The 10,818-nt window shown below is 32.2% G+C and overlaps 1 protein-coding gene across 11 annotated transcripts; it reads right to left on the bottom strand.

Moving 5' to 3' along the window:
* Positions 1–724: 724 nt before the first annotated feature.
* Positions 725–4,905, bottom strand: LOC114303154 (glycolipid transfer protein 3). 11 transcript variants are annotated; one of them, XR_014364730.1, is made up of 7 exons: positions 4,478–4,895; positions 3,909–3,964; positions 3,083–3,213; positions 2,346–2,516; positions 2,028–2,171; positions 1,856–1,922; positions 725–1,406 (listed from the first exon to the last, which is right to left on the bottom strand). XR_014364730.1 is itself a non-coding variant. In XM_082921338.1 (7 exons), the coding sequence occupies exons 1-6, from the start codon at positions 4,647–4,649 to the stop codon at positions 1,887–1,889; spliced, it is 675 nt and encodes a 224-aa protein (XP_082777464.1). In that variant the 5' UTR covers positions 4,650–4,895; the 3' UTR covers positions 725–1,384; positions 1,856–1,886. The 11 variants fall into 11 exon arrangements, 6 of the variants coding, with proteins under 6 accessions (XP_082777464.1, XP_082777462.1, XP_082777461.1 ...); XR_014364728.1 differs by having other exon boundaries at positions 725–1,384; positions 2,341–2,516; XR_014364727.1 differs by having other exon boundaries at positions 2,341–2,516.
* Between the last annotated feature and the right edge of the window lie 5,913 nt (positions 4,906–10,818).

Here is a 10,818-nt window from a genome sequence, read left to right on the forward strand (position 1 = left end):
AAAAATTATTACAATCACTACATGCCTCATTCAAAGAAAGAAGGTCTGAAATTTTAGAATATTACAATCGCTGCATACCTCATCCATATATTACAATCACATCATGCCTCATCCACATAAAATATTACAATCTGTGATTCTTACAATATAAAAACAATTCAAACCACCAAAACTATGAACAGAACAATAGTAGAGATTGTGTGCCTCTATTGTTAAATTTATATATGTTTTTAAAAATAAAAACCAACCAGCATATATCATTTTTTTTATTTATTATTTTTAGAGTTAAATTTAAAAAACAAAAAATATAGATAAATAATACATTTATTTTTTTCAATTCAAAAAATATATTCAAGTTGAAAACTCTTTTTCAACAAAATATATTTAACAGAATATTTAAACTCTTTTTTAATTGAAAACACAAACAGAATATCTAAACAAATTGAAAACACAAAGTCTTACAAATTACTAAGGGTGCTCGTGGTTTGACAGTTTAGTTGTGACCAAAAGAACTTCAAATCCCCCATCCGTCCAAAACTAGACAGATTAGAAAAAATCAATCCACAACCGTCCGTTCGTCATTACGCATTCGTCCAAAATGCGACAAATCGGTTCGGTTCGGTTCGATCAGTTGGACGGATCGATATATCTGTTGCTCACTCCTAGTGTACAAAAATAAATAAAAAAATAAAAACTAAAAAACTTCATGCAAAGAACGTATCAATTTAAGAATTAATTTGTCGAAATTGTTTTTGGTCAAACGATGGGAAATCAATTATTTAGGAAATTTTAACAATAATTCTCTTTCTTCAACATGCACTATTGACGTGTATAAGTCCATAAAGGTCATGAATCACTATGAACAATCCAAGCCCACCACTTGGAGCCCAATACATAACCCAAGCTGGTGAGGTCCAGGACAGCAGGAATCTAACGTGGCATAAAGAGCCAATGACATTTAGACACATGGCAAGTGAAGGACGAGCCACATCAGCAGACAAAGATCTGCAAAGTTATTACCACTGCACATCACCATTAATGCAGCCCATCACAGCATTTATTACGACAACACCTCTCCGTCGGAACAAGACCCCCTTACCCTGAACAAGGTAAGTTACAGCATAGACTTTTGGCGAGGAGGGCAGGTCGGAAGGGACAGCGAAATGATTACCAAAGGATATAAGCAAACGTTGAAGACAAGAAAAAGGTTAAGCTTCTCTATCTCTAATCTCTCCCTCTGCACTCTACTCCTCTTCCTAACTTGCTCGTCGGAGGGTTCACTGGAGGACTACCCAGTTCCCCGTTGAACTTGTTTGCAGGTTATCCGGTGGGCTTGATCATTTGGACGTGGGCTTGAGAAGCTTGGACTAGTCTGATCCATTCACTGGAACAAATTGTATCATCAACTATAAAATAATATAAAAAATTAAATTAATTGAATTATCAACTTTTAGAAAGCATTTTCTACTTCAAAAGAAAAAAAACATGGACATTGCAGAACATCTTGCCGTTACTGAAAATCATCATTCATGGTTTCTCAATAAAACACAGATGATGATAAGTATACTGTTTTGCTTAGTTTCTTACAGTCATCATATTAGACTGTTAATGGCAAAATTACTTTGTGTTACAACATATTTCTACTTTATAAACCATACCAAGCAGAGTTGTTCATATTTTTACATTAGCACTTCTTTTACTTGCACAAAAACGGATCAAAGAACCGCAGATAACGTGAGAATTGTCTCTGGTTCTGTGATCCATTAACATGTCTCTTGACTTTTTCTTACATTATAGGAACATGGGGTTGTTGAAAAACAAAAAAAAAAAAACTATACAAAATTGAACTCTGTACATTTCTTCTGATTTTCATACACATTCTCTCCTCAGGTAGATTTTATCCTATCCAAGCCGTAGGATATCTGCAACATTAACAGAATTAGGGTAAGTATATATTCATCATTTGTCCAATAGAAAAAACAAGAAGCTATAATATGATTACACAGAAAAACATGAGTATAGGTTACCAAAACAGAGTGACACTGTTCTAAAAGAGGCACGAGTAATGAAATTAAAGCCTGCATTTCCTCTTTCAGCATGTCGAGGTCTTTGTCTTTAGCCACGAGCACGCCAATGAAAGTTTTATTATCAGGCACTAATTTGAGTGCAACCTGCAGACAATGTAACTGTCAATTCAAGATGAAGAAGCAAAAGAGCTAGATTACCATTGTATGATGCGTTTGCATACGTTCAAAACTTGTTATAAGGCCAAAACATGATCAATATAGTCCTAAACATTTGGTAATATTGGTGATAAAGTGAAAGAATTAAGCAGATTACAATACAATACAAGGGAAGCATGAATGATTGTCTTTGTTACTCTATATGCAGTTGCAGAAATCCATCCATGCCACGGTCTTAGAGTGATTGTGTATGCCTCTTCCACCGCTTGCTCCATGCTCTGCCCAAAATCCTTCACCAACAATCTCAACAAAGCCACTGTGAAATCCAGTGCTCTGCAAGATAAAACTGAACCCTTCGCTAACTTGGGCATATCGTATATTTAAAGCAAGATTTAACGAGATTGAGCTTTCATCAAATATGTATTTTAAAAAAAAAAAGGAAAAACAAGAGAAAAAGAAGAAGAAAAGACCATCAACATGGCTTAGTATACTCTACTGTGCAATGTTTGAAATTTGGATTGGGTCTACTAATGTAGGAATCAAATTCAACATAGTTTGGACCAGTTGTTGGGATTTTTAACTACCATTAAATTAATGTGTGCTGTGTCATGCACACAAATTTATATCAAGAATTTATATAATAATAGTAAAACACAGTGATAAATCAATTAACAAACTGCACAATCATTTACGAGTTGACTCTAGAGTTTAGTTAGGTCAAGAAAACCTTCCATAGTATTTTCGGCCAGGTCTGCAGGGCAATAATAATTTTCTTTTTATTTTTTATAAAAGTAAAAATAAAATTAATTATTATTAATAATATTTTTAAAAAATTTTAAAAAAACAATTAGCCAAACAAATTTTGCATCTTCTAAAAAAAATAAAAACATAAATATTACCGGGTAAGCCATACAAAAGCTCTGCTACAGCTGGTGCTCTTTCTTGCATTGCCTTCACTTGCCTCTTTCTTCAATATCTCAACCAAACTTGAGTGCACTGAAGGGTCAGATTCATGCATCTTCTCCAATCTCTAGGGACAACACAATACAAAAATAAAACAAATGCTTGGACATGAAATCCCTCAAAATAAAAAATATACTGAAATTCCAGAAATACCCTGGATAGAAAATGGGACTAACAGACAGATAAGGGTAAGGTTCAAAAAAGACAGATAAGGGTAAGGCACACCACCAATATCAAAGTTTAATCAACATGAAAATGACAGAATAATGATCGATGATCATATGGACATAAATACCCATACTAGAATGAGAAATGACTAAGAGGGAAAGCAAGAATGTGACGAATTATAGGGCTATTGTAGTCATGCACAAAAGTCAAAAGGTGGAGGAAGAGGAAAGGGGGTTTTCGAGGGTGACTTGGGGGGGCGGTTCTCATGCGTGTGTCTTGCACACATTAAACTTACACAAATAAGCTTCGTTTGGCAACTTGGGTTGGGGTGGGTCGGATTTTAAGTTATTTTAATCAAAAAAAATAAAATAAATTTTTTTAGTTAATAAGATAAAATGTTATATCTAATCTATAATGATTAAATTCTTTCTCTTATAAAAAATTTAAAAAATCTCTTCCAAACGAAATTTTTTAACTCCAAATTAAAATAATTAAAAAATCAAAAAGTCAACTTATTTTTCCCAACGAAATCTTTAAAAAAAAAAAAAAAAAAAATCTTAGCCAATGGAACCTTGGTTCACACTTTCCATGTACCTGGATATTCTGATCCATGTCTTGTCTCAGAGCAGACATCGTTGGTCCTATCTTATCTGCGAAAAAAAAAACAAACACAAAATTGACCACACAAATTTTACATACATATGTTGTCTCTATTCAATGTTTTTTGGAAAGATTTGTTCAGAAATGTAAAGAACAAAGCCGCGAAAATCTTCCAATCATAAAGTCATACGAAAATTTTAGAACACGAGAAATTTATGATATGATCTAATCTTACGATTAACTAAGAAATTGAAAAAAGAAAAATCGTGTGAAATTATATAAAATATAAGTTTATTTTAAGATATGAAAATTTGAGAACACGAGTATATAGAAATAAGACGACGGTGATCGAGGGAATCTTATGCCGAACATAGAAGTACAGTGAATATGGTTAGTTGATAAAAGAGGCAACTTGGTGAAGACACTTCATGAATTATGTGATAATATATTGAAATCAGAGCAATTAATAAAAGACCCAAATCCTAAATTTGTGTGTGTGTGTGTGTGTGTGTGTGTGTGTGTGTGTGAGAGAGAGAGAGAGAGAGAGAGAGAGAGAGAGTAACCAAGAACTTGAATGACCAAGTTGCAGACAAAGAGAAAAGGTTGGGTGGGGATATGGGCGACAGCATCATTATGATCATCACCACCAGGTTTGACTTTGACAACTACCATGGATAGCTCTTCAATGGCAGACCTTAGCTCTGACCCCTTCTCCATCTCTCTCCTCCTCTTCATCTCAACCCTCTCTCTATCTCTTCTTGATTCTTGTTCTTGCTATATAACTATCTCCAAATGGGTATTATTTTTCTAATCTAATTTCCAATACCTTATAGCAATATTTTACTGTTTGACTACTGTGTATAGATAGAGAGAGAGAGAGAGAGATTTGCATCAATGGCTGATTCAAATGGTGAGAATTGCAATGGCTTCCATCAGTAACTTATAAAATCATTCATAGGAAACTTGTGAGGTCTGAACTCCAATTTTCTTTATTTAGATATTAGTTTTTAGTTGTTTTTTTTAATAGAAATATGATTGTGACCTGTTCTTTGACATTGAAGTTATCAGCTATCTTGTAACATTTATGTAATGAATTGTTTATATCAATCTAATTTGAGCCCAGGTAGGGAAATGGCTATTCAGAATCTCAACCGTCCAATGTATATTTTTAATTGAGTTTTGCTATCAAATTTGAAAAATGCTAATAACCGCTGATCAATTTAATAATTTTTTTTATTATTTATAAATGTGACATACAATAATAAAAACTTTAACAACCATTCAAGAGCAATTGTTGGGCTTTTGTTACTCTCGTTGTATGCAACACAATCCCTAATTGGCATAATAAACCCTATGGGCGCTATTAGAAAACAGCGCTTTTGAGTCGGCAACGTGCCGTAGCAAATAACGTATTTGCTGACGTAAAAACTTTTTGCGACGGTGTTTCGACGGCAACTCAAGGGACGAAAATGGTGGGGTCGCAAAAAGTTTTTGAATCGGCAATCTGCCGACGCAAAAAGTTTTAATTTTTTGAGACGGTAGATTGCCGACTCAAACTTTTTGCGTCGGCAGATTGCCGACTCAAAAAGTGGTTAAATGTTTTACAAAATTTAACTCATAATTTTCTCATTGAGGCTCCCAAGTTTCAAACACACACCATTTGGACAAATTTGACCCGAGGTCACCGCACTAAATCCACTTCACCACCATACCTCTTTCAGATATTAAACGAGATATATATTATTTATAGTATATACACTCAATATTAATATAAAAGTATATGTATAAATAAATATATTTATTAAATATAATCAAGTAAATATATATATATATATCTTGGCTATAAATTTTTTTTTTTGCTACGGCATCAGTTGTCGACACAAAAAGGTCTAATTTTTTGCGTCAGCACAAATTTGCCGACGCAAAGGTCTATGTCGACTCAAAAGGTCTATCTTTTGCGTCGGTAAATTCGACCGACTCAAATAATGCTATCAAATATTAATTTTTTGTGTCGGCCAACGGTGCCGACGCTAAAGGTTTGGTATTTGAGTCGGTAACTCTGTGCCGTCTCAAAAAGGCTACCTTTTGCGATGGTAAAATTTGCCGACTCAAAAAACCGATTCAAAAGGCCCTTTCTTTAGTAGTGGGACTCGTTTGTTTAACTAGCTCCGAGGCAAGATTGGCGTATGAATGAGGTGGAATTTACATATAACTTGTTTGATTAATTTATTAGTTCCTGAATTGTTAGACCATCTCCAACGGTGAACCAAACCTGGCATCAGAATTGAATTTGGTGAAAAAAAGCAACTTTTTTGGCTCCAACGGCTTCATCAAACTGATATCAAAATGGGAATTACTCAAACATTTCACCAAATTGAGGACAAACTCTGTATTTCAGCATTTCACTATTCTAGACCGTTGGAGGAGACGAACCGGTCGACCGGTTCCCTTTCAAATTGGTAGGTTCAAACAGGTTAAAAAAAAAAAAATTGTTCTAACCGGTCGACCGGCCGGTTGACCCACCAGTCGACCACTCCTTTTGATGCACGATTTGATGCACGGTTCTAACAAGCGGTATCAAATTGAGAAAATTAACTTTTTTTTAGTCAAATTTGATAAAAAGTTTAAGTAACCGCTGGAGATGCTCTTACTTTGGATGGAATGCTACTCCTATATTACAATGGGATTCACTTTTCCGGATGGAAGATAGAATTGTAAAAACAATCCAACGGCTTAGTGTTGGAATTTATTTTATATTATATTTATAATATTAACATAATACCCATACTATACTTGGTTAAAATAAATAATCAAAATTTTTAAATTAAAATTAAACTTTATATTTAAATTATATAATTATTTTATAATTTTGATTAACTGGAGTTAGTTTGAAAGTTTTAATATTGGAATACTAAAGTAGCTTAGAAATTAGTTCAAGTCGATTTTTATGTCAACAATTCTTCGATTTTTATGTCAACAATTCTTAGAGAATTGTCTTGGTTCATATCTAATCCAAAAGTTACTTGGTACATTTATTTGTTTAATTTTTAATTGATAAATACATTCAAAAATATTTTTTACAACATAAATAAGAAATATGACAACATATTTTGATATATATATATATATATATATATATATACATTTTTTGAACTTTAATGAAGAAAATATATATTTATTTTTAAAATATGTCTAATATATCTATTGCACCAATATCAAAGTATATTTATATTTGAAAAATTATTTAAGACCAGATCAAGCTAGTCTTCTTTTTTTTTAAAAAAAAAATCTTAGAACATGAACAAAAAGTGATGGCTTAGTTTAAAAAATATTTTATAATTATAAATTTAAATTGTATCATTTTATTATTTAATCTTTTTCTCAATAGAATTAGATCGTTTGATAATTATAATTTATAGCCTAAAATTTTATTTGTTATTTTCATTTAAATTTTTTAAGTTATATATAATTAAACATTCATTTGGATTTTTCTTTTAAATCTCAAATGAGATGCATCTTAGACATGGTTAAAATTTTATTTTTGACTTTTCATTTACAAATTTTTTAATTTAAAAAAATAGTAAAGCCAATAGTTTAATACACATATATATATATATATATATATATATATATATTATGCTCCATTTTTAAAATTTTAAAATTAAAAATAAATAGAATATTTAAATATGATTAAAAATGACATAATTAAAAATACATGTATTTTTTAAGCACGACATATGTATTTTTAGACATTGCATAAAAATATGCACCGCACATGTATGTTTTTTTAATTTTTTTTATACGTACGAAATTCCCTTTTAGATTAATAAATGTGTCATAAATATTTGAAAAAATTGGTTTAACATTCCTCTCAAACTTTTAGCAATGGGAGAGGTCCACAATATATATATATATACATATATATATATATATATATATATATATATATATATATATTTGTAGCCTAAGGTCCCTCACCCACACTCATATATCACACTCTCTCTCTCTAGATATATATACATCTACCAAATCTCTATTTCTCTCTCTCTTTCGTCTCTCTATTCTCTCTCTATATATTTCTAAATATATATATATATATATATTGTCACAACCTAAACTCGCCCCAATAAGTTTAGTGTTGTAACCGGCCAGTAATTCTGAGATTACTAAAGGCCTCTAAACAAATTAAACAAAATACAGGGGCTAGCGAAAGCAAATACAAACATATAACGTCCATAGAACTGTGTAGACATACATAGGACAGAAAATTGAAGACTTAATTTACATATTTAAAAAAAAGTCATTCCCACGTCACCATATATACAAACAGACCAACAAAAGATATGTTCAATCATAACAAAAGAAATACAAAAAAGGTTTTTAGCATTGTTCACAAAAACTTGACCACTTCGCAAAAGGGAACCTCCTCGGGAGGCACAGTAGTTGGCCGACAAACAGAACTCCAAGCAATCAACTCTGAGCCTGGTCACGCACCTAATCCCCTACATACATAAATAATGCAGTGAGCTAGAGCCCAATGAATAATAACAGAGTAAAGGTTTTAATGAATGATGTCCATAACAAATTCAGAAATCAGAATTCAAATCAAATACAGATTCATATTCATATTTGTATTCGTTTTCAGAGTTCACATATCCCATATGGTCATACGTGGTACATCCGTTAGCGCTAACAAATTTGATGACCCATAAAGGGATGGCCATAAAGGCATTCTGATGATTCATATGCACAGAGACGTTTCTAATGACCCATAAAATGACAACCATAAAGGTATTCCAATGACCCATAAAGGGACGCATATCATATGATGCTAAGGATGCCATAAATACATTTCAAAGAATTGGACCATCATTCATTTAATCTCAAAATAACATTTTAGGAAATAGATCATATCATATCATAATGTTTAGAAAATATTTAACATTGAACATAGCTTTATAAGTTATTACTCACAGATAGCTCCAATAGCAGAATAGATAAAGCAGACGGATTAGATAATCTACGGCACGTGACCTACATAACACACAACGGATACACATTGAAACATACATTTGGAAAAAAACTTACCTTGTTTCTTTTCTGTCTCGGTGTGTTTCTAATCCTTATTCTCATTATTATGTTTTAATTAAGGCTTACGAATGCCTAAGATGCAATGCAGATGCCAAAATATGAGTTGTAACACTTAGTCAAATTTTCTTAAAAACAAGGTCTTCATTCGAGCCCAACTTTGGTGGCTTGAGCGGTCTGCAAAACTTTGTAAAATTTCTGAGAGCTCTCATTTTACGCTTGAGCGCAATTTCCCATACTCGAGCGGAGGATCAAAAATAAGAGTGGTCACTCATGTGCAAGTTATGTTGCTCGAGCCACGACCCATGTCTGCAAAAGTGCTAGGAGCTCAAATTTTACGCTCGAGCCAACTTTTAGTCGCTCGAGCGAAAGTGCAAAACAAAGAGTGGTCGTTTGAGCGTAGGTTCTGTCGCTTGAGCGATGATGCAGAATTCTGGAATTTCCAGATTGATGTTCAAGATGCAAAACTCAAGTATAAAGCTTCAAAACACATCCTTTAGACTCCAAAACTTGAGAAAACATGTCTAAACTTGTAAAACATCAAGAATTAAGGATCATTTCCTAAAATCAAGGCCCAAAAGTAAGTCAATTGTCTAAAATTCAACTTGAAACTTCCAAAACATAACATGCATGAATTATTATGAACTCCAACCTTCTAAAACATGATCAAATGATATACAATGGCATGAAACTTGATGAATTTCCAAAACCAAGGTGAAGTAATGACATGCATGGTAGAATTACTTGAAATCAACTCCAAAATGCTATAGAATGCACATGGATGCATGTTTCCTCTCAAAATCATCTATCTAAATTCAATTCTCATACTAATCTACTTAATTCTCTTGAATTTTCATGGAAATGAACTTAATGTCTCAAATTAAGATTGAATTCTTACCCTTAAGCCTTAGTTGTGTAAGAATCTCAAGGTGTTCTCTCTAACTAATAACTCATTAGTTTGAATTCAAAACAATTCTTCTATCCCTCTCTCAAGTCTCATTCTTCTTGGTTGAACTCAACTCTCTCTCTCTCTCTCTTTGTCTCTCTCATGTTGGGGAGCTCAAGAAGACAAAATGAGAGTGTTTTTGTAAGTTCTAGAATTAAATTAGCCTTATATGGGCTTGGATTAAGTAAGCTTAATTAAACTTGATTAGGCTTAGTTAATTCGATCTATTTTATTCTAATTATTTGATTCTGAATTGAATTTTAATTAAACCTACCATAATGTTCCAAAAAATTCAAATAACGCATAAATCAAGTCAATTTCGTGATCAAATGCCAATAAGGCTTTCAATTCGCATAACGAAACAGAAACATAGACATGTATTCCTACCATAGACAGATATAAACACAATTCACACATTTAATGCATAATTAACACATGATTTCTCCTTAATTACCTATTAAGCATTCTTAATTAAAGATTATAGGCTAATCACAAGTTGGGGTTGTTACATATATATATATATATATATATAAGAAGGATTGATGTTTGTGGTGGTGTTTCTAAAAAAATTGGCTAAAAGATTAATCCAACACGTGGTTTGTGCTTGGAAACATAAGAAATTAGGTATGGCAGTGGATAATATCTTTGTTATCTGCTTCTTCTTCTACAATTCGACATCCTTAAGCTTCCATAGCTGTCTGGGTGTATATTCTTTCTTAACTCTAGTGTACTTAAAAATGAATATGAGTTGAACGACAAATATATTGGTGGCTATGTCCCTGTTTTCTTTACAGATGATATATATATATATATATATATATATGTAAGACACAAATTTGCATCGCTTGTTAAATTACTTCCCTTATAAAG

The sequence above is a fragment of the Camellia sinensis genome, chromosome 3 (genome assembly GCF_055761805.1).
Source record: "Camellia sinensis isolate YWXY chromosome 3, ASM5576180v1, whole genome shotgun sequence".
Classification (NCBI taxonomy): Eukaryota; Viridiplantae; Streptophyta; class Magnoliopsida; order Ericales; family Theaceae; genus Camellia; species Camellia sinensis.